At 46.4% G+C, this 24144-nt stretch overlaps 1 protein-coding gene across 1 annotated transcript in view; it reads right to left on the bottom strand.

The window, feature by feature from the left end:
• Positions 1–24144, bottom strand: part of ANXA13 (annexin A13) — a gene marked incomplete at both ends in the record, with an annotated part of 54625 nt that overhangs the window by 8874 nt on the left and 21607 nt on the right. Inside the window, 7 exons of the mRNA XM_082601586.1 lie at positions 2485–2586; positions 2996–3064; positions 4909–4988; positions 5087–5120; positions 8213–8383; positions 11480–11574; positions 23552–23627. Of these exons, the coding sequence (XP_082457712.1) occupies positions 2485–2586; positions 2996–3064; positions 4909–4988; positions 5087–5120; positions 8213–8383; positions 11480–11574; positions 23552–23627 (627 nt within the window). The remainder of the gene's footprint in view (positions 1–2484; positions 2587–2995; positions 3065–4908; positions 4989–5086; positions 5121–8212; positions 8384–11479; positions 11575–23551; positions 23628–24144) is intronic.

The raw sequence follows: 24144 nt of genomic DNA, 5'->3' as shown, positions 1-24144 counted from the left end.
TAAAGGGCTAAAGGTTCTGGAATGGGCTTAGGAACACTTTAGGGCAGGGGAGAAGTGGTGAGGGGTGTGGTGGTGAGGCAGTGACCTGGGGCTCTGGGTATGTGTACCTACAGTTTATACTGAGCCATGTTTGGGGAACTTTATAACTCTACAAGCCTTTCATATTTGGTAGATTTGGGGACGGTAATAATCTTTCATGATGCTGCGGAGTTGGGGAAGCTTTGTTGCTTGGGCTGGGATCTCTGAGAGTGTCAACAGTTAAGACTCAGGTTTAGAGGGCAGATTAAGGGCAAAAACCTGAGTTTTAGCGCCAAAAATTAAAATTCGACTCTATGCCAGGACAACCTATGCCGTATGATACACTTCACTGATCTGACCCTAGCATCTTAGTGCTTTTAGCCAGAGACCATGAGAAGATTTAAGGAGCCAGGTTCCCAAGATCAGGATGAACTCGGAAGATCAATGATAAAGATCAAGGTGAACAATGTTCCAACAAGGCTTTCGGAATGATGAATAGGTAACATTTTAGAGCTGGTTTCATGTAAAGAATTATCAGATCAATTGATTATCTTACTGACCATTTGAGTTTTAGTTCTGTTTTTTGACACTGTCGGTTCACATAAGGTGACTCATAACAACTGCTAATGTTAATTGAGCACCTACTGCATGCCAGGCAATAAATGCTTTAAATCTGTTAATTCATTTAATCCTTACTAACCCTGTGAAGTAGGTACTATTATTATCCCTATTATACGGTTGGGGGAACTGAGGCACAGAAACCTTAATAACTTGCCCAGGGTCATGCAGCTAGTAGCCTAGAGCAGACTTGTTAAACCTTAACATGTATCAGAACCTGGAAGATTTGTTAAAACAGACTATAGGACCCTAACTCCAAGGAAGCTGATTCAGCAGGTCCAGGGCCAGGGCACTAAGAATTCTCATTTTAAACATTGTCTCAAGTGATATGGATTCTGCTGTTTGGGGATTAATTTTGAGAACAGTCGACCTAGGGAGTATCCTTAGATAGTCAGTAGTTCATGTACACACACGCGCGCGCACACACACACACACACACACCCTCACACACATGTGTGTTTCTATAGTGATCCCCAATGACAGCCACCCCAGAAACTCCATCCATGGCCGCAGTCTTATGGGAAGAGGGTCTAGGTCATGGAGAAGGCTTCCAGCTCAGTCTGCACAGCTCCAGGCCCAGGGGCCAGGGGAGTACAGGGTCAGCTGCCTTTGATCACGGCTCTGGGCAGGATTTGAAAGCAGAGGGCCCTAAGGGCTTATATACAGTGATGATAAAATTCCAAAGCTTTGTTGTCTTTTCATCTGCTGGCAACACATAGGAAATGCTATTTTGAGTGAGGAGTGGCCAGCTGTAGCTGAGGTAGGAGCTCAGGCTGGGGAATCTTGGAGTTCTCATCCACTTTCTGCTACTGACTTGCTGTGTGGTCCTGATAAGTTACAGATGGTTCCTTACTTGTAACAGATTTTCCTCCTCCAGCAGTTGTGGTTAACAATGGCTCTTCGGCCTACATTTGAGTTACAGTATTCTTGTGAAATTGAAATGAGACACAGGGCACAGATGTCCTTTGAATAGTTAAAAGCATTCCACAAATATAAAATAGGAGACCAAAACAAAATCTGATATTCCACAAAAGTCTTCTTGCAATTAAAGACTGATTTTCAGGGAAGGACTAACCACTAAGTGCCTTGAAATAGCTAATTCACCTCGTTGACTTAAAATTATCATTAGATTAAAAAAAATAATTGTATGAAAGTAACTGATACACATCTTTCCAAGACTGTATCTCTGAGGTATTATCACATCTGTTTTGGGAGGAGTAGGCACTGTTAGCCCAACTGTCAATTGGCATAATAGTAACAGCAAACATTTGTAAGCTTACCACATGCCAGATACTGTCCTGAGCCTTTTATGTTCGTCTTACTTAACACCTAAAATAACCCCGTGAGGGTGGGATGTTGATGTTCACGGTCTCTGTTTTACAAATGAGGATGGTGACATCAGGTCACTTGTTAGTGGTAGAACCGGGATTTGAACCTGTACCCTCTGACTCTAGGGCTTTTCTCCTAAACTTGACACTCCCCTGCTTGCCTAGCCTCTGTTGCAAAGCAGGGTTTCCCAAACTCAGCACTGCACTGGGGGCCGAATGACTGTTTGTTGTGGGAGGTGCCCTGTGCACTGTGGGCTGTTCAGCAGCATCCCTGGCCTTGACGCTCTAGATGCCAATAGCTGCTCGCCCCAGCGCACCTTGTTGTGACAACCCCACATGTTTCCAGACATGATCAAATATCCCTTGGGGGTGCAAAATCACCCCTGATTGAGAACCACTGTTGTAAAAGACACCCCGCCCCCTGCCGCCCAGTTCCATATCCCAGATCTCGGCTTGTTTTGGAAATAACTTGAGACTCAGTTTCCGTGTGAACTCCTTGCCTTAGTACTGGATCACTTACGACTTGGTAGGCTTGAAAGGTGGCTCGTAACTGTTTGTGATTCCTCTTGGCCAGGACTTCATTGAAGGCAAGCTCGTCCGTGCCCCAGCGGCCTTCCCCTGCCTAGGGGCCGAGTGCAAACATTTTGAAAAAGCCTTTTGCAAAAAGACTGAATAAACAGAGTGTGACCAGGCCTCCCTAACAGGAAACAGTAAAATATGCACTGAATCTAAGCCACATTGATCGATCTAGCACTTTAAACTTCTAACCCACAAGTATACCTCACATATTCATATTATTTATACCTTCCCTTGTTCCAAAATGGATCTAAGGTGGTTAACCCCAGAATATAAGAATAGAAAAAGCAATTCTTTTAGGTTCATGAAGACCGTATATATGAAAAATATTTTAAAGATCATACTTATTTCCCAAGTAATTCCAATTCGCATAAAATAAAGTAACAGTTGTTGAAAATAATGTTAATTAAAAAAAAAAAAAGGATTTGCAGGGACTGACACATCTGCATACTTACCTCGTACAGATCTTTGGCATCCTGACCAGCTAGATCTTTGTCTACATTATCTCCTTCATCGCGATTAGCCTAGAAAAATCAACACATTGTTATTAACTTGAGTTCCTGCTTGACCACAGAAAACAAAAAGGGAAAGTCCTAGAAAAGGGGGTCATTTCAGAGGGGTGGCCTGAAGCTAGACAAAACCTGGCAAAGTGGCCATGCTGCTCTTTGCTGCCATCTTTTGGGCACAACTGATAAACAGAGTAGCTTCTGTGACAACACATTTTTCCTTTTTTTTTTGTAGAAACCAGGGTCACTCACAAACCCCACTGACCTCTAAGAAACCTCATGATGTCCCCTAGAATGAGTCTGTTGGGAAGCTATTAGTCTTCCTTCCAAAATATCAAATGTCACTTCTCAGGGTCCCAGCCCTGAAGAGCCCTGAATGTTGGTCATGGAAAGTTTTGGAGGTCTAACCTAAGCCCTTAGTGGCAGGTGGAATTCTAAGATGACCCAGGTGGCCCACACTCTTGTATAATCCCCTTCTTTTGAGTGTGGGTAAGACCTGTGGATATGGTGAGATACCACTCCTGTGATCATATTATGTTTATATGGCAAAGGGGATGTTTGTAGATGTAATTAAAATCCCTAATCAGTTATCCTGGGTAGGTCTGACCCAATCAGGTGAGCTCTTTAAGGTCAGAGATGGAAGAAGTCAGAGACATGAAATCCTGCTGGCCTGGAAGAAACCAAATAGCCATGCTCTGAACTGTCTATGGGGCCATGACAGGGAACTGCAGATGGCCTCTAGGAACTGAGTGGTCTCTGGTTGACAGCTAGCAGGAAAACAGGGACATCAGTTGTACAACCACAGGGAACCGAAATCTACCAACAGCCAGTGAGCTTGGAAGAGGACCCCAGGCCTCAGATGAGATGGCAGCCCTGGCCAACACCTTGATTTCAGCCTGGCGAGACCCTGGCTAACCCGCAACAGGACCCCTGCCCCATGGAAACTGCTAGATCATGGGTCTGCATAGTTTAGGTTGCTGAGTTTGCAGCGATTTGTTATACAGCAGGAGAACACATATACTCTTCGTGCTACAGGTGAAGCCTACTCTGTGTATTCTCTGCTATCAGTCCCTCCACATCGAGAGTAATGAAGCAGAGGAAACACACAAAGCTCATAAAGATGGGTGTGTCAATGAGAGTGCAGATGCCATCTGGCTGGGGGCCGTGGGGGCTGTGTCCTAGCAGGGCCAATTCTTAAAGCCCTGCTTTCCAGGCCAAGCTCCCTGCAGCAGTTCTTACAGGCCTAGACTTGGGGTGAATCCTGGAAGTAAGTTGTGTCATGAAAAGGGCCCTACTTGGGGTCAGATGGGCTGGTTCTTGCTCCTAAGCTGTGTCTTACTGTGTGTACACCTAGAGGTTCCTCACTGGCAAAGTGAGGTGGTGATGCTTAATGAGATAACTCACTAACAAAAAGGGATTGTAGGGCTTCCCTGGTGGCGCAGTGGTTGAGAGTCCTCCTGCCAATGCAGGAGACACGGGTTCGTGCCCCGGTCCGGGAAGATCCCACATGCCGCAGAGAGGCTGGACCTGTGAGCCATGGCCGTTGAGCCTGCACGTCCGGAGCCTGTGCTCCGCAACAGGAGAGGCCACAACAGTGAGAGGCCCACATACCGCAAAAAAAAAAGGAAAAAAAAGGGATTGTAAACTGCAAATGACTAGGCGGATTGTTATGATGGGAAAAATACCCGTTGAATAATTTCACAAGAGCTGGGTTGACAGAACACAGGTTGATGATCCCTCAGTAACATTTTTAATAAAAGAAGGAAACGTTTATCATCTAAATTGCCTTTTTCATCATGGTCCCATGCTGCCAAGGGCTGTTTCCCAAGATCATAAAGCAGGTTAGACCTTTTTACTTTTACCTGTAGCAGGGAGACCAGAATTTTTTTTAGGCTTCCACTTGTATCACCTTTGACATCTGATTCAAGGCTCCTGTCAAATACTTTTGGGGAAGAAGAAAGGAGGAGAGAAAGCAGATTTAGTCTCCCAGAGGTATTTTGGAAGGAACATTCTTTAAAGTCAGAACAAACGGTCACTTACACCTTTGGTAGGCCTCTTTAATGGCGATGATTTCCTAGGAGAGGTAATAAAAAAAAAATCAGTACTCCAAGGTGGGGTTAATCAATAATATAGGCAGAGACAAGCAAAGGGAAGAGGCAGGAGCTTGTCTCTGGACACAGGATGCCTTTATGACTTGCTCCAAAGGGGGTTGTCCCTACAGGTCAAGGTCTAGGCCTAGAGCAAGTCCCCAGCTGTGTGGAGTCCTTTAGCATATGTCATCCTTAGTTAAAAGTGAAAACATTACAGCTAAGCTAACATCTTCTGTCACTACCCCCTCACCCCATCTCACTCCCCCTTCCCCACCCAGGTAGCCAGTGTTAGAAGTTCAGTGCATATTTTCCCTTTACATTTGTATACATATGTTTGTGCTACTGCAAATATATAGAACTGTTTTGTGTATGTGTTTAAAAAGTGGAATACTGTTCATATTGTTTGTTCTTTGACTTATTTTTTCACTCAGTAATAGGTTTTGGAGGTTCAGCTATGCTTGCACATTAGTTAGTCACCTAGTGTTTTTTTTAAGTGGATACAAAAGGTTCCAACCTACAGTAAGCCCCTGTTTATTTAGCCAACCTCTGATTGATGGACATTTAGGCTGTTTTCAGTTTTTCTCTACTTCAAACAAGGCTGCACTCAGTAAACAATTTGCTGTGTACAGGAGTGCAAGTCTCTCTCTAGGTTGTGTGCCAGGAAGAACTGCTTTACGGGCACACCTTGGAGATATTGTGGGTTTGGTTCCAGACCACCCCTATAAAATGAGTATCATAATAAAGCGAGTCACACGAATCTTTCGGTTTCCCAGTACATACAAAAGTTATGATTATACTCTACTGTGGTCTGTTAAGTGTGCAATATCATTATATCTAAAAAAACAATGCACATACCTTAATTTAAAAGTACTTTATTGCTAAAAATTTCTAACCATCACCTGAGCCTTCAGCAAGTCGCCATCTTTCTGCCAGTGGAGGGTTTGAAATATTGTGAGAATTACCAAAATATGATACAGAGACAGGAAGTGAGCAAATGCTTTTGGAAAAATAGGGCTGATAGGCTTGCTTGATGCAGGGTTGCCACAAACGTGCTATTTGTAAAATCGCGATCAAGCAAAGCGCAATAAAAGAAGGTATGGCTGTATATTGCAATGGCTTGAGCCACTTGGGAGCGGCCTCAGTTTACACTTGAACCAGCAGCGTATAAGAGCAGGCGTTTCCCTACAGCATCTCTCATAAACTGTTTAAAATAAAAGTCATGGGGCCGTGGTGGGGAGAAGGGAGAGGGAGCGACAGAAGATGAGGGCCAGGCCGATGTTGCTTTGGTGGGTGGGAGAGAGGAGGAAGCAGGTGGGGGCCGAACACCTATGACTCTGCAGCCCCCTCCCCTTTCTCCTCCTTCCAGCCCACTCTCAGGATCTGCCTGAACCCAGGCCTGCTCTCTCCCTGCTTTTCTTCTTTTTACTGTCAGATCTATTTGATTAAAAAAAAAAAAAAAAGAACTTGCTCATTGTTTGAGACCAGGACCTGAAAGAAATTAGGCTGAGGGTGAACCACGTGTAGGCAAGTGTGATTAGAAAAGTAACGACCATGGGGCTTCCATGTTGGCGCAGTGGTTGAGAGTCCGCCTGCCGATGCAGGGGACACGGGTTTGTGCCCCGGTCCGAGAAGATCCCACATGCCGCGGAGCGGCTGGGCCCTTGAGCCATGGCCGCTGAGCCTGCGCGTCCGGAGCCTGTGCTCCGCAACAGGAGAGGCCGCGATAGAGAGAGGCCCGCACACCGCGATGAGGAGTGGCCCCCACTTGCCGCAACTAGAGAAAGCCCTCGCACAGAAACGAGGAGCCAACACAGCCATAAATAAATAAATAAACAAATAAATGAATGAGTAAATAAGTAAGTAAATAAATAAGAAAGAAAGAAAGAAAGAAAGAAAGAAAGAAAGAAAAAAGAAAAGTAACGACCCTGTTCTTGCCAAGGCAGGCTGCCCAAATATTGGCTGCCTGGTCGCTAGGACTTTGGTGCTTCTGGGAAGGATGGGAATATTGAGTAGGGAGAGTTGTGTGGTGATTGGACGGAACTGATACCGCCCTCCTGCACTAATCCTCCCTTAGGGCACAATCCTAACCTGAAACTCCCCCAAATGGAGGGGTTTTATTATCCTTTGGGAAGAAGAGAAGTCCAGAGATGTTTGGGAAAGGGGTTTGCAGCTGTAGCGTGGAGCCTGGTGATGCTTCAGGAGACGTGGGTGGACGACACAGGCTGGGCAGGAGGAGCCAGCCCAGGTGGTAGGCCCTTGGGGGCTCAAACGGCACTGCAGTGTCAGGGCACTGGGGCGGCTTTCCTCGCCATCAGCTCCAAGTGCTGTTTCTGTTTCCTACCCAGAGGCCTCAAGGATGTTGGATTTTCCTGGCATTTCCTTGCTGGACCTCCCCATTCTATGTGATGGGTGTTGTGGAAGAGGCAGGGGGTCCCCAGATAATGACCCGTGGGCCCTCTCTTCTCCTGATGAAGTCCTTGGCCCTTATGGGCTCTGGAACCAGAGATGAATGGGCTTCTGTGAGGGCCTTAACGCACGTCCTTCTCAGCTCCTGGAATGGTGGCATGTGCCCAAGGGACCAGGGGAGGACAGGCTAGAGGACATGGAAACCTCTGGGGAAGTGGTGGCGGCCCCGGGGGTGTTCACTGGGACCTCCCCTGGCACCCCCCACCCCCCTGCCTGTTCTCGTGCTGTCTGCTAGATGCAGCCACGCTTGGACTGTTATTGTATTATTTGTACCAGGAGACCCGCAAAGTCAGCCTGGTAGGGTAAAGTAGAACTTTCCTCCTTCATGTAAAACTGTGCATCTCTTTAGAAAAATGAAAGCTGGATTGACACTGTGCTTCTGGAAGGATCTATCCTGTCAAGCCAGGAGCGGCAACACCAAGACTGACCATCAGAAGATTGGAAGAGGGATCTCTCCAGTGTGAACCAAGTGGACGCGTTTCTGCCCAGACACTTGCTCACCCCGTGGGTGGAATGCAGGGAGGACTTTCCCTTCTGGCTGCTGTAACCACCTCTAATGGGCACATGGACGCTCCCTTGGGAGTTGGTCCAGGGCTCGGCTGGGACTCACCTTATTGGTTCTCGGGCACAGGACCTCGATGAGCACCGCCTCGTTCGTGCCCAGGCCCTTCATGGCCTTCTGCAGCAGCCGGGCGGCATACTCGCTGGGGTGGTCCAGAAGGGCCAAGGCTGTCTTCTCAAAGTTTCCACTCAGCTCGCTCTTGAGCACCTCCTCCAGGTCCTGTGGGAAGACAGCGAGAGTCTTGTCTGGGAACGTGCTGAGAGCAGAGGGACGGGTGTCCGCTCTCCCCACCGCAGGACACCTGCCGTGGACACACGGGGCACAATCTAGACTGGAGGTCTACAGGCATGAGTGACCTGCTCTGGAGGACAGTCGTCACCCAAGTTCCCATCCATCTTCTGCCAAGGCTGGCAGAGAGGCAGAGGGAAGATCCCCTGCTCAGGGCTGGGGACCCCAAAGATGAATCACAGTAACAACCAGCATTTGCAGAATATTTTAGGGTTCAGAGAGCTTCCTCACGGATCCCTAAAACAGCCCTGGCAGGAGAGGTATTGCATTATCCCCGTGGACTGGACCTCAATAAGATAAAGGACTCATCTCCAAATACTTGGCCAGAGAAGACTGAAATACAGGTTTGTCATCTCTAGGAGACCAGATCATTCATTGTCCAAGTTGGGATGCTTTTGACAGTGAAAGGGGGGGCACTATTAATAATTGCAGGGGGACAACAGGAATTAAAGAGGGACTGTCCTGGGCAAACCTGATATACAGTCACTTTGGCATTTTGTTAAATTCTGAAAGGGACACACGTGGAAAGAACTCAGGTGGGGGAAGGGAAGTGCATGAAATTCTCTCTGGCATCCTGTTTTGGGCAAATCCCCCTCCGATCACTGGTGGACCGCCTGCTCCTACCGTCTCCCTCCGACCTGATGGTTTAATGAGAAAAGCGTCAAGAATGGGCGTTCAGTCCAACTAGAGTCATCAATGTCCCAAGTTAAAAGAAGGACCTCAGAGCAAGACCTTCACACAGAGACAGCCCCGTGTGGGTCAGACTGGAAGCCGAGAGACCAAATTACAGCATGGCGTGGGCCTGGCTACTCAGCACCATGGCATGATGTCTAACAACACAGTCATGTAGCTCTGTGACCTAGGAAATGTGCTTAATTTCACCAACTGTCAGTTTCCTTTTCTGAAAAATGGGAAGAATAATAAGACTGACTTCTTAAGGTTGTTGGGAGAATTAAATAAGACAATCCTCGTAAACACTGAACACAGTGCCTGGCACATTTTCAGTGTTCAATAAGTGGTGATGATGATGATGATGATGATGATTATTTCATGTTGAAAGGAACTCTCAGAGAGAAGGCAAATCAGCTATTGCTCAAATGAACCTCTGAGCTCCGGGCCTGGGAGGAAAATCCCAGAAGATTTTTGTCCAAGGCTCTGGGATCTGCAGTCTTAATAGCAGGTTGTGATATTACTGGCTCCATCCCATGGCAGTTGCTGCATCTAACCCTGATCTTGTGAAGACAGGCCTTTGGTCAGTACTCTGGTGTGGATCCACCTGAAGACTGGAAATCTTTTTTCAAGTCAGATGGGCATTATATAGAACTGTAGAGAAGAGAAATCCCAGCTGCCTCTCTCGTACGTCACAAGGATGAAAACAAATCCTGGTGTGTTTACATTCTGTTTGGACCTAGGAGCCAGCTCAGCATTCTTCGGCTCTAATCCTGGTTTCCTGCTAACTAGCTGTGTCACCTTGGGATACTTATTCTCTTTGGAGCTCAGCTGACTTTAGATGTGATTGTCTCCAATGTCTTCTAACTTTGTGGTATGATTCTCGATCACCTCTTGGGCAGTCTCAGCTGTTTGAAACACAGCTGAGAATTGGAAAGTAAGCAAATGATTGGCAGATGTAGGTATTGCAGAGTTTTGCGCTAGAGCACACGCACTTTAACAGAGCCCCTGAGTCCTCACTTTGAACCCATTTACACTTATTTTACACCAAAGCTTAAAATGCCTGTATCTGACTTTCCATATCGGTAGGATATGAGTAGACACAGCACTTGAGAGGATGCTATAGTCAGGCACGCTGACAAGGATGAAAGTTCAATGTCATTCAATTCAATTAAATGCAGCTGAACTGAAGCTTCACTTATTTTCACCAAGGTCATCAGTGAGTGACATTGACAAGCCTGATTGTGAAGAGGGAAGCAGAAGAACTGCGAAAGCACATCTGGACTGTTTAATGGATAAATAAATAGCTCCTCTCATGGCAATGGATTCTTCAGGAGTAGAGACTGGCCCTGGAGATGGAAGACATAGATCTGAGTGCTGGTTCTTTTTCTTACTAAGTGTGTGGTTTTGCATGAGTCATTTAAACAGATGAGCTCCACTTTTTCTCTCTGTAAGGTGGAAACAGTCATACCTATCACAGCCTCCCTTTACTGGTAGGTGCCAGCATTACCCTGCTTGATTCTCACAGCAACCTGAGAAGGGAGGCAGATTACCATTTTCATTTTATTTGTGAGGAGACCAAGGCCTAGAGAGATTGTTGCTTCCCCAGTGACAAATAAGTAAGAAAATCCACCTTTGTCTCTATATCTATTTATACATAGAGTTATTGAAACTGTAAAGGAAGTATACATTTGGATTAGAATGCAGCATAATAATTCATATTTACTTGGCAAACTGATAATTCTAATGACATTAAGAAAATGTTAAATCGTGTTCATGCTATATTAATAAAGAAAACAGAAAGCCTAATGCATTCTTAAAGATTTCTAAATGTAACACCATCAACAAGAAGAATGAAAGAAAAGATAAGGCAAAGAAAGAAAAAGGCGTTGATGCTTAACGAAATGGAGGGATTTTTGGTTTTGGTTTTTGGTTTTTTAGTTTTTGTAACAATCACTTATAAAGAATGTATCATTCTTGAAGACACCTGAATAAATGAAGAATTCTTACATAAAGACCCACCTGTGAAAACTGGTTTTCAAATCCCTGGCCTATCTATAAGTTAGTATGTGGAATTAATCCAAATGAGTGGGAAAAAAAGACTGAGGAATCAACTTAAAAAGAAGTCAATTGGAAAAATAATGACTTAACCAATATTGATTTTACAGGCTGTTAACAAGGCCATTTCAGTTGTTCTGAAGTCAATTAAAGTTTTAAATAGTTGTTTCATTTCGTTTCTCTTGGGCTAACTCAATAAAGCTTTACGGATAGTCCTCACTGACTTGGGAACATAAAAGAAGCAGAAGAGACAGTCAAGACCAAGGCCATGTGCACACGGCCGAGGACCCTCGGCGTCACCTTGCCATACGTTGTCTTGTACTTTTGTTTTATTTGTTGCCTCTCATTTGATGTCCTGCTTGATAGGATTTCAATGATGGTGGCTTCATCAGTTCCTGAAGTGCAGGAGAGAGAGACAAAATCACAATGAGCAAGAAACAAGATGGACGTTTATTTTAGTCAATCTGGGGAAGCCAGGGTGGTGGTCACAGGTTTTGGTAGAACCTAGGTGGACCCTTTGGCTTTAATATCTTATGCTGAGAACTGTATTCTTTTCACTCACTTGACAAATACCCACTGAGGCCTCACACTGCATGAAGCACAGTGCTAGGCACTGTAGTGGAAAGAGGAACAAATATGGTCTATTCCTTAATTTCACTCCTTGGCCTAAATGCAAGAGAAATGAAAACTTATGTCTACACAAAACTTGTTTTCAAATGTTCATAGCAGCATCGTTCATAATAGTCAAAATGTGCAAACCACCTGAATGTCCATCAGTGGACAATGGATAATTAAAAGGTGCTATATCCATACAGTGGAATATTACTTGGCCAGAAAAAGGAATGAAGTACTGACACATTCTACAGTATGAGTGGGACGGACCTTAAACACATTTTGCTAAGTGAAAGAAGCCAGTCACAGAAGACCACATATTATGATTCCATTCATAGGGAAGTCCGGAATAGGGAACTCTATAGAGACAGAAAGTAGAATAGTGGCTGGGGAGGGGGTGGGCAGAGGTGTGATAGCTGAAGTATAAGGAGGCTTCTTTTTAAAGTGATGAAAATGTTCTAAATTGTGGTGATGGTTTCATATTTCTGTGAATACATTAAAAGCAACTGAATTGAACACTTTAAATGGGTGAATTGTATGGTGTGTGACTTATACTTCAAAAAAACTGTAAAAAAAAAATGGTATGTTCCTTGGTCTGCAATTACTTAAAATGGAGTGGAAGAGATTAGGATACAGACCCAAATTGCTATAGTATCAAGCCCATCCATAAGCTTGTTAATCTCAGGAGAAAAGTCCTAATTGGGAGCATGTGGGGCAGTTCCCCTTTAAACTCTTTTGAATCACACTCTTCCTAAAATGATTTTTTCCCTGATGTTCATAGTAATACTTGTTCATTGTAGGTATTTGATCAGCACTGAAACGATAATGACTAAGAAAGAAGGGGAACGTATCATTTTTTGAACCTGGAGACAGGATTGGAAAGATGACCCAGGTGTTGCAGGTGTGAGGGTGAGAAACTATTTGATCAGCGAACCCTGAATTCAGTTTCTTCGGACTGGATTCAAATCCCTTAAACCGTATGACATCAGGCAAGTAATTAGCCTCACCAAGCCTCAGTTTTCCCACCTATAAGATGGGGGTGATAATAGACAAGGCTATTGTGAGGATGAAATCCAAGTAGGGGTCCATGGTTACCCTGAGGTGCACATGGGTCCTGGGACACCGGGGAGCATACATGACCAAGTGCCCCAGGGCTGCATCAGATCCAGGCAAGGCTTGTGCTGAGGCCACTGTCCCTGGGCTGTCACCCCAGTGACTGAGCTGGAAGGAGCGTCAGAAGCCTTCTGGCTCAAACTCGTCTTTACAGAGGAGGAAACTGAGGCACAGCTCAGCCCCTCTTCTTCGTTGCCGCGTGTACCTTACTGTTCGGCAGTACTGGAATTTGTTGAGTGTCCTCTGCTTGAGTGCTTTGCGTCTGCCCCCGTCCCTCCCTCCAGCCCCTCCACCATCTCCCTGTCAGCATCCTCCATCAGCCCTTCTTGTACCTGCGCTCTGCACTCAGCTGCCAGGTCTCCTTGCTAATGGCCGTCACTCCCCCCACCCCAACCCGTGACCATTGCCCTTTGGCTGATGAGTCCTAAACTAGCACCTCTAGCCCTTACCCTTCCTGAGTTTAGATCTCATTTCCAGCTGCCTGTGGCCAGCTTCCCATGGAGATCCCAGGGCCTTTCAATTCCCCATGGAGCTAAAGCTGAGCTCATCCGGTCTATCCTTGAATCCACTCCCCACCCTGTTAATTTCATCTCAGTGTGTGGCATCACGTGAATTAGAAAATCCAAAGTCACTTGCGGGCCCACCTTCCGTTTCTTTTATTTTCCGACACCGCCACGCCCACATCTGTCTCAGCTACGAGATGACTCCTCCCTCTTCATTCCCCGTCACTGCGGAACAGGCGCTTCTTGTGCTCAGTCTCCCTGACACCAGGCTCTGGTCTCTGCAGCCTGCCCTCCACACTGCCACCAGAATCATCATTTGGAAGTATGCGTGTGCTCATTTCACTCCCTAATTTTATTTTATTTTTTATTTTATTTTATTTTATTTTTTGGCGGTACGCAGGCCTCTCACTGTTGTGGCCTCTCCCGTTGCGGAGCACAGGCTCCGGATGCACAGGCTCAGCGGCCATGGCGCACGGGCCGGTAGTTGTGGTGCACGGGCTTAGTTGCTCCGCGGCATGTGGGATCTTCCCGGACCAGGGCTCGAACCCGTGTCCCCTGCATTGGCAGGTGGATTCTTAACCACTGCGCCACCAGGGAAGCACTATCTCAATAATTCTTATACTGATTACCTGTTAGAATGTTAATGTCTTTAGTTAAACAAAATATATTATTAAAATTAATTTCACTTGTTTCTTTTTACTTTTTAAAAAATGTGGCTTCTGGAAATTTGGAAATTCCATGTGTGGCTTGCATTGTGTTTCTATTGGGCAGTGCTGCCCCGAGTCTCACTTTTACTCTCTGGTAGAAGGAAGTTATGACAATCTGATCGCATAGGGGCTGTGAGAGGATGAGACAGAGACTCTAAAAATTCGTATCTAGACAATAGTAAAGCTCTGTTCGAATATTATCGCTTTGTCCACCCTGGCACTGGCAGACCTCCCATCCGACTCCTCTCTTGTAACCTGGCTGTTGCGGGACACCTACTATTATGTGTTAAATTGTGTCTCCCCCAAATACATTGAAGTCCTAACCCCCAGTACCTTAGAATGTGACCTTATTTGGAAATAGGGTCATTACAGAAGTAATCGAGTGAAAATGAAATCATTAGGGTGGGACCTAATCCAGTATAACTGGTGTCTTTATAAAAAGTGGAAATTTGGGCACAGAGAGAGACTCACACAGAGGGAAGATGGTGTGAAGGGACACAGAAGAACTCCATGTGAGTTCGGAGGATTGCAGTGATGCATCTACACGCCAAGGAACGCCTGCGGCTACCAGAAGCTAGAAGAGAGTCATAGAATGGTCCTTCCCTAGCACCTTGCGGGAGGATGGCCTGCTGACTTGTTGGTTCCAGACTCCTGGCCTCCAGAATTGAGAGACAATAAATGTCTGTTTAAAGCCCCCCAGCGTGTGGTACGTTGTTATGGCAGCCCTGGGAAGCCAGTCCATCCGCTGTCCTCAGCAGTATCTCAAGACTTCAAGAAAGGAATTTTAAAAAACCCTCTTCACAGCCCAAAGTCTGGAGATTTCCTGCATTCGCCTGTTCCTAGCCCTCCTCTCAATGTCTGCTGCCTGTAAATAGCATGCTTGGCAATTTTTCCGTGGAATTGAGTTAGTTGGACTTGTACGTTGGCTCCTGTTCCATTGAGAGATCAGGATCCTGAAGGAACAAAATACGGGGCAGATGCATTTTGATAGATGGGTTGGGAACAGGAAAAATCTGGGTCAAGGGTGCGGGAAGGGGTGAAGGGGGCCTGGCTGGAGACGGGGAAGGGAAGAAAAAGGGGTGCTGGCAAAGACTTCAGGTGTTTGACTCTGGCCCCAGCCCTCAGTGCCACGTTTGGAAAGCCAGTGCTGGGACTTAGAAACACGGCTCTGACCCAGCGGTGAGAGAGCTGTGCGCTGCTCCTAGGACAGCCACCAGCTCTGCGTCCGTGGACTGTTCACCTAGTCTCAAGGACTAGTTCCACCTTTACGGTTCCGGGAAGATCTAGCTCTCTGATTCCAGTTGGAGAAACAGAAAATTCTAGGATAAGTTCACTTGCAAAAATAGTCAGCGTTCGTTGCCTGCCTCACTCCGGCTCATTTCCAGCACTTATTTCTGTCCTTCCTCTTCATTTCCCCCTGTAGCCTCACCTGCGTACTGTGTATCCAGTTACTTCCTCTGTGACATTGTTTCTTTTTAACCAGGGGAGTGCCAGAAATCTCACCTCAAAAGGGATTTCTTTTTCTCATAAAAAATCTCTGAATCCATCCCCCCAACTTTTTTTTTTTCACATGGGCTGCTCCAGCCCAGGTCTAGGGCCTCCGCATCTCAGACCTTTACCCTTACAGTTGTCATCTCTGGAAGGAGGCTTCCTGCCTCCCAGGTGGCCCATTCGCTATATTGTGCCAGCCAGGAATGGAGGGGTGCGGGTGCCCACCCCTGGCTCTCTCTTTCCCCTCGCCCCACATCTAATTTGTCACCACGAAGACCTCACCATTCACCTCCTTGGTAGCCCTGAGACCCACCCATCTCTCTCCATCCTCACCTCTGTCGTATCATTCACCAGAGCTGATCCCCAGATGGTGTTCCTGTCTTACTCTCACCTTTTCCAGTCAGCATCCACAGTCTCCAGAGTGACCTTTCTGTGGAGCACATCAGCGTGCTCACTCTTTTGCTTCAGACCTTTCTATCTAGGCCCCTTCAAATCCAGAATAACAGCCTGGGCTCTTCCCTCTGCCTGCAAGATCTTTAGCTTTGTCCCTCACCTTTATTCCCATCCTTCTTTCAGGACTCAACTCGCTGGACTTTTCTGGGACACCAGCCGGTGTCCCTCACATTACCTGTCCTCCTCCTCTGTCCTGTCTCTGCCACCCCACACTGCAAGTCCCGCGGGAGCAGGGGGCTTTGCTCATTGCAATATCCACAGAGAAGGCTCTCAGTATTCATCAGACTTGACTTGCTGAGTGAACGAATGTGTAAATGCATGCATGGAGAGGTTTGCGCTGCATTATGACGGAGCTGGTCTCTGCATGGTTGTAAGCTGTGTGTGCTACTCACGTGGCCTGTACTTAGCAGGGACCAGTAGGAAATCCTCTATTCTGTTGCTATAGTCAACCCATATCTGCATAATTCAGGAAAATTGAGTTAAAATTTTAAAACTAAGGTTTTTTAGACTTTCCTTCCTGAATTTTTTTTTAAAAGGAAAGCAGAGAGCAAAGCAGTCTGGGGATGTCCCAGCAGCAGCCTGGAGGTGGGGAAGAGCCTGGAAATGACTAGATTTCTCTTGAGCACTTTGAGTCCGGGTATCAGGTTTATCCAGGGAGCTGTTCCCACTACCCGACCAAGGAGCGATTTACCGAACAGTGACCTCATTTTACATTTCACAGTATGTGTGTCATATAAGCAGTCTGTGCAGTGGAACAATTTCCTGTAAACATTTACAGTGATTTGAGGCACTGGGACCAGTCCCCAGTGGTTCTGGGAAAGACTTCTTAAAAAAATGAGAAAAGAAGGAACCTCAGCTCTGACTGTTCATCTGACACAGTAATTACACAGTAGAGGTCAGAACTGGGTGACCGTCAACCCCGGGAGTGCTGCAGGGCCTCCTGGCTTTGGCTCTTCCAGCCATTTTCTGGGAACACACTGAGCTGAGTTTCAGCAGGGTGGGGACCTCTGGGTTTGAAGTTCCCTCCCCGATACCCCTGGGACTCTGGTGCCTAATGAGTGAGCCACTTCCCAGCAGGCCCCAAAGCCAGCCACAGCCGTCTCTGCCCATAGCAGCTCCATAGCAGCTTTTCCCTCTAAGCCCCTGTTTCTGTGTTTCTCGGAGGGAGAATGACAAACACCCTCTTACATTTCAGAGAGGATAATGAATGTTGGGGTCCACACACTATCGGATTAAGACGTCATCTTCAGAAGGGCCTTGCTGGGATGGGGGCAACAGGGTGGGCATGGAGCCCTGAGAGGAAAGCCTGACAGTGCCAGCGTCGGGGGTTCTGGGTTAACCAAGACCCAGACCAAGCAGGTACTTAGGAGCCAGGAAAGCAGGGGCACCAAAGAAACCACAAACAAGGAAATTGTCAGTTTTATGTTATTTGTAAGAATCAAATATTATTTTATGGTACAACATTCTTATTACTTTGACTTGCATAGGTGGGTGAGCGGGTGAGGAGTGCACGTAATCTTTTTGATGCCTAGGGCCTCTGACCTCACTCTCCCTGATACAGTGGATGCATGTGGCGACTGAGGACTCGAAGCGTGGCTGGTCAAGTTGAAATGTTCTGCAAGTGTAGAATACATACGGTCTTTTGAAGACTTAATTCAAAAAATAGGACATCGGGCTTCCCTGGTGGCGCAGTGATTGAGAGTCCACCTGCCGATGCAGGGGACACGGGTTCGTGCCCCGGTCCGGGAAGATCCCACGTGCCGCGGAGCGGCTGGGCCCATGAGCCATGGCTGCTGAGCCTGCGCGTTCGGAGCCTGTGCTCCGTGGTGGGAGAGGCCGCGGCAGTGAGAGGCCCGCATACCACATAAAAAAACAAAAAAAACAACAATAAAAAAAAACAGGACGTCAAGTATCTCATGAATAACTTTGATACTGACTATGTGTTGAAATGATATTTTTGATACAGTATTGAGTTAGCTAAAGTATAATTAAAATTAATTTCACCTGCATTTAAAAAATATTTGGCTTCTCAAAAATTAAAAATGGGGACTTCCCTGGTAGTCCAGTGGTTAAGACTCTGAGCTTCCAATGCAGGGGGTGTGGGTATGATCCCTGGTCGGGGAACAAAGATCCCACGTGCCTCGTGGCCAAAAAAAAAAGCAGTTTGAGAGAGGTCTGTTTAAAAAAAAATTAAAAGTGACCTGTATGCCTCACCTTGGTGGCTATTGGACAGCATGGCCCTAGACATTTAAATCCAGACCTTGCAGGGCTGGTATAGCAACAAAATAGGTGCATGGTCTTGCAGACAAATTTTGCCAATGATACGATTCTGCTTGGGCTTGCTCTTATTCGTAGAGGTGGGAATTCTAGACCTTCATCCAAATGATGTCTTTTCGAGATGGCCCTAGGTTGCAATCACCCTACCCTCATCTCATATCTTTTTGACCTTGGATAAGTATTTAACCTCTGAACCTTGGCATTCTCATCTGTTGTCATCATAGTACAACTTTACAGGGTTGTTGGTAGGGTTACACAAGGTGATGTGCGTGTGGTACCCAGCATAGAGCTTGGCACCTAGAAGGGGCTCTCCAACAGTCACCAGCACAAGAATGGCCTCGCCTTGTGGCCACACCCAAAGGAGGGGGAGGAGTACACTGCATGACTTTGGCATTCAGTAGGTGCCCCATCTGTGCTTAGCGAACTAAACTTGTGTGGTGGCTAAGAGCTTGGGGATTTCTCATAAACCACAGCTGACTCATTCCCACACCCACTTCAGCTCCTGTCTCCAACCCACATCCAGATGCCAGGCCCTCACTCGAGAGGCAGCAAGGAAACACCTGTGAGGCTGGCTCAGCCACTCAGCACAGCTCAGAACCATAAACATCCTGACATTTGCAGGCAAACATACCTCCCAACAGCTGTTGTCCGAATACAGGATTAGCCAGGATGTGAGCAAGGACCAGCTCCTCTCTGCTGAGCTTTCCTCTGATGCCCCCAAACCCAGCAGCCTGCTTGTCATCCTTCACTTCCAGCCCCACCCCACCCATTTATTCAACAATACTTACTATGTAGAAATCCCTTCTACCACTTTCCTACCAGATTGTCTCCCACCCCAGCTCCTTTGGGACTTCAGCAGTTCTTGGGCAAGGCAGACTGTTCTATAGTTAGATAGTTCCTTATACAGAAGCAAAAGATGGCTTCCTAGAACTTCCACTGTGGATCCCAGTTCTTTTCTCTGGAGTCACACAAAGAGTTTATGGCCATCTTTATTCTACCACAGCACCCATTCCTAGGAGAGTAAATCTGCACTAATTTACCTCTAAGTAAAAATCTGGCACTTGTCTTCATAAAACATTATGCCAAGTGAAAGAAGCTAGACACAAAAGGCCACCTATTGTATAAGTCCAGGTGCATGAAACGCCCAGAATAGGCAAATCCGTAGAGACAGAAAGTGGACCAGTGGTTGACTGGACCTGAAGGGAGTGGCTGTGAATCTATGTGGGGTTTCTTTTAGGTGATGAAAATGTTCTGGAATTAGAGGTGATGATTACACAACCCTGTGAATATACTAAACGCCACTAAACTATACGCTGTCAAAGGGTGGATTTTATGCTAGGTGAATTATAGCACAATAAGGAAAAGGAAAATTTAATAAAACAGCCCTGTCCCCACCCACTGCCTCTGTGCTTCAGGCAATGATAGGAATTGGTTCGATCCCAGTGTTCACCACTTACGGGGTTGTGGCTTTGGGTACGTTACTTAACTGTCACAGCCTCCTTCCTCATCTGAAAAGTGGATTTTTGTGAGAATAACTTAATGAGATTTTGTATATAACGTGCTTGGCTCAACGCCTAGAATATTAAAAGTTCCCCAGTAGATGTAACAAAATAAAGTTGAGGAAATTAATCAACCTTGCCCCTTGATCCCTCTATCTTTTTTCTCTCAAGGTACTGCCCCCTCAAATGCCCTCACTTTCTTGTTCTTCTGGAACCCCTGATCAGCAAACCTGGGGTCAACCTAACATCCATTTCCCCTGTCCTGCCTTCAGGCTGCAGGAGAAAATCACAGAGCCATGTGGACTGAGCCCATGTGAAATCGTGGTCTCTCTAGTCAACAGAGACCTCACAGGGGGTCAGCAGTCATTTCCTGGTCATCTCTACTCAACGTCTATTCCAAAGCACCACTCAGACCTCACACTACGTCGCCAAACCCAACACTTTGAGCAGATAACCTCGCCTCCCACCTTACTGCACAATGTCCCGTTGCCGGGCCAGAGCTCCTTCAGCGTTCTTCCCCCGTTACCCCCATGAATGTATCAATTCCAGCTCTCAGTCGCACCTCCTCTTTCCATTCAAGGTCAATCCTGATACCTGTGTTTTGAATTTCCCCCTCCTCCAGGCTTTCTAAAATCTTGTTTTGGTCAGCAACCCCCTTCCCCTCCTGTATTTACAAGCTCTCCCTTTCAGTGGACTCCTTCTTTATGTGTCTAGTCTCCCGTCACCTCCACATTCTGTCAGCTGTGAGCCTCTCTCTTCTCTGATGGGATAGGACCTCATCCCCATTCTCACCCCAGTGAAGGGCCGTGAGCCTTCTACTTCCAGCTCTCCGCTGAGAACCACTCTGGCAGAGACGGTCAATTTATTCTTAGCTGTAAAATCCAACTCTCACTCCTCATCTTACTTGACTTCAGGGTGAATAGGGTTTTATACTGTTTCCAACTCCTTTCTTCTGGGAACTCTCTTTTCCCTTTACTTCTGGAGACACATTCTCTCCTGTTTCCCATCTTGTCTCTTTGGCCACTCCTTCCAAGTCTTACTTTTACATTTGCTTTAAATGCTGGGATTTCCTGCATCTCTCCTCTCTTTACACAGACTTCCTGGGTGAGCACATCCTCACCCATAGCTTCAACCACCACCCACGTGTTGGTGTCTCTCAAGTCTACCGTCTCTGTCCACATCTCTCTCCCGGGTTCTAGACATACTTCTACTAATGTGGATCATTCCATTGGATTTTCTCAGGCACTTGAATTCAACATGTCTAAAGTAAGACCTACACTTTCACCAGCACACTGGAGGCTCCTTTTATACTCCTTTTCTTTTTTTTTTTCTTTTTTTTTTTTTATATACTCCTTTTATTTTTTTAATTTTTTTAATTTTTATTTATTTATTTATTTTTCGGTATGTGGGCCTCTCACTGTTGTGGCTCTCCCCTTGCGGAGCACAGGCTCCGGACGCACAGGCCCAGCGGTCATGGCTCACGGGCCCAGCCAGTCCGCGGCATGTGGGATCTTCCCAGACTGGGGCACGAACCCGTTTCCCCTGCATCGGCAGGCGGACTCTCAACCACTGCGCCACCAGGGAAGCCCTATACTCCTTTTCTTTTTTTTTTTTTTTTTCTTTTTGCGGTATGCGGGCCTCTCACTGTTGTGGCCTCTCCCGTTGCGGAGCACAGGCTCCGGATGCGCAGGCCCAGCGGCCATGGCTCACGGGCCCAGCCGCTCCGTGGCATATGGGATCCTCCCAGACCGGGGCACGAACCCGTATCCCCTGCATCGGCAGGCGGACTCTCAACCACTGCGCCACCAGGGAGGCCCTATACTCCTTTTCTTGATGGATGATAACACCTATCTCGTTCCCTGAGACAGAAACCTGGGGGTTCTTTCTGACTTCTCACTTTACCTCGCACGCCGACTGGTCTGTGACCAGCCCCTGTGGTGTCTGACCATTAATGCCTCCGATCTTTTCCTTCTTGTCTGTACTCACTGCCCAGCAGCCTCATCATCTGTCCCCTGGTCACCTCCTAACTTGTCCCCCTATCTCCCTTCCCACCGTCCTCCAGTCAACTCTCTATGTTGCTTTCCAGATGAATTCTTGCTTGATTCCACCTTGTTTCAGAATAAAGTGCAGGTCCCTAAACATGTCACACATGACCCTCCAGAGAAGGTGCTTAATAATAAGTGTTTGTTGCTTTGTTGAGTGATGTGAGATGTGTGTTAAAGAACTCTGAAGGCCCCCATGGAGATGAAAGCTGCCCTAAGCTTGGAAGGTCATCAGCTGGTGGTCAAGAGCAGGAAATTAATTCCTGCCTGGGCTTAATGCTGGCTTGACCACCTACTCACTAGATGTGTGAGTCTGGACAAGTCATTTAGCCCTTCTGAGCCTCACTTTAACCATCTGGAAAAGTAGGATTAAATGAGGTTTGCTATTGTCAAATGAAGTAATGCAGGCAACATGTATGGCAAAAGAGTTCAATAGACATTACCTATTATTGTAAAGCTGCCTTGTCTGTACAGCTCCAGAACTTAAGATACCATTGAAGCCAGGTAAGTTTGTTCTTTGGCCGCCTCCTTCTTTTTCTTCTCTTATTCAGTAGGGCTCTCAGCATGAGAAGTCGATACTGGCCACCTCCGCCTTCTTTTCTACTCAAGAGCTAGTATTCCAAATTATCAACCAAACTCCATACTCCATTTTCAGACCCATGTCTTTAGCAGATAACTTTGCCTCACACTCATGGAGCCATGTCCCATTACTAGACGTGACCACCTTCAGCCTTCTCCTCTTACAACACCCATGAATGTATCTATTTCTGCATTCAGTCTTCCCTCCCTCCCCTCCCCCCTCCCACTCAAGGTAAATCCTTCTATCTGAGCTTCGAATTCCACCTTCTTCCAAGCTTCTGGGACTAGAACCTTGTTTTGTTTGTTTGTTTGTTGTTTTGTTTGTTGTTTTGTTATTTATTTTTTTTATTAGTTTCTGCTTTATAACAAAGGGAATCAGTCATACATATACATCTGTTCCCACATCCCTTCCCTCTTGCGTCTCCCTCCCTCCCACCCTCCCTATCCCACCCCTCCAGGCGGTCACAAAGCACCGAGCTGATCTCCCTGTGCTATGCAGCTGCTTCAGTGACTTCCTTGGGTTCCAGAGGCTCTTTTCACGGCCCTAGCCCTAGATGCTCCGTCCCTCATCTCACCTTGTTCCTGGGTTTACCTTATTCCTGATCTCTTGCTTAGTCTCCCATCCTTGGCCATGCACTTAGGCCTGGATGTAAATAGTTGCTCCAGTGTTGCCCCTTGATTCTCAACCTTGGCCACAGTTTTATCTCCACTTGCTCTGCTCGTAGATACAGCTTCCAGGTCCCTAAACCAGTTCTCATCAGCCCTGATTCCCTACCAGCTCCCATAAAAGGCATCAGAGTGTTTAGATGACATTAGAATTGTATGAACGACACTTCTCATGAAGTTTCCCCCATCTCAAGTTCAAATTAAATGTCATAATATTAAATTTCTAGCTGTGATGTTGAATCCTGACGAGTAATAGGATCTGCTTATAACTTTGAGAACTTTTGTAAAGGGAACCTTAAAAGTGATCAACTTAGCTTGGAAGATACGAGATAATTGGGAGGTCATCTTCCTAAGATCGTGGGAAAGTTGGACATGAGATCAAGTTTAATCAACTTCAGTAGTAAATTAGCAAACAAAATATCTTTCATACCCATTCCTTTGCAGGCTTTGTTCAGCTTTTTGGCATCTCTATCAGCATCAAAACCCTGATGACTTCTCTCTTTGGCCTAGAAAAAAATAATTGAAAAGGTTGAGTGGACAATATAGGCATTTAATAATTATCTCTGGCTGAAGTTGGCAGCTAATGGGAAGACCAAGCAGACATCCAAACGAGGGACCAGCTGCCGCTTTACACATGGGTACATGTGGAAATCAGCTGGGGAAACTCTGGCCCCAGAGAGATGGCTGGTACTCCCTGGATCCAGCTGGACTTGGATGACCACGGAGAATGGCCCCCTCTGTTCTCAAGGACAATCAGCCCGGCCAACTCTGGGAGAAGTGATTTTCATATCAACCCCACCTTTGTGTGTCTGTCTCTGAAACAGAGAGTAATACAGTGGGCCAATGTCCTGGAATGCTGGTTTTCAACCTTCGCCACGAGACACAATATGTCTAGAGAATAGGTGTTGTCAGCCAGAAGCTGAGGATTCTAGGATCTTATTACAGATCCATTTGACAATCTGGGCTAAAAGCTTTACCATTCACACAATGAGAGACATAATATTTAGTTTGCCAGAGATAACC

Source organism: Mesoplodon mirus (assembly GCF_964341445.2).
Source record: "Mesoplodon mirus genome assembly, chromosome: 16".
NCBI lineage: Eukaryota > Metazoa > Chordata > Mammalia > Artiodactyla > Ziphiidae > Mesoplodon > Mesoplodon mirus.
Note: the sequence above shows the minus strand (reverse complement) of the source record. Positions and strands in the feature narration are given on the sequence as shown.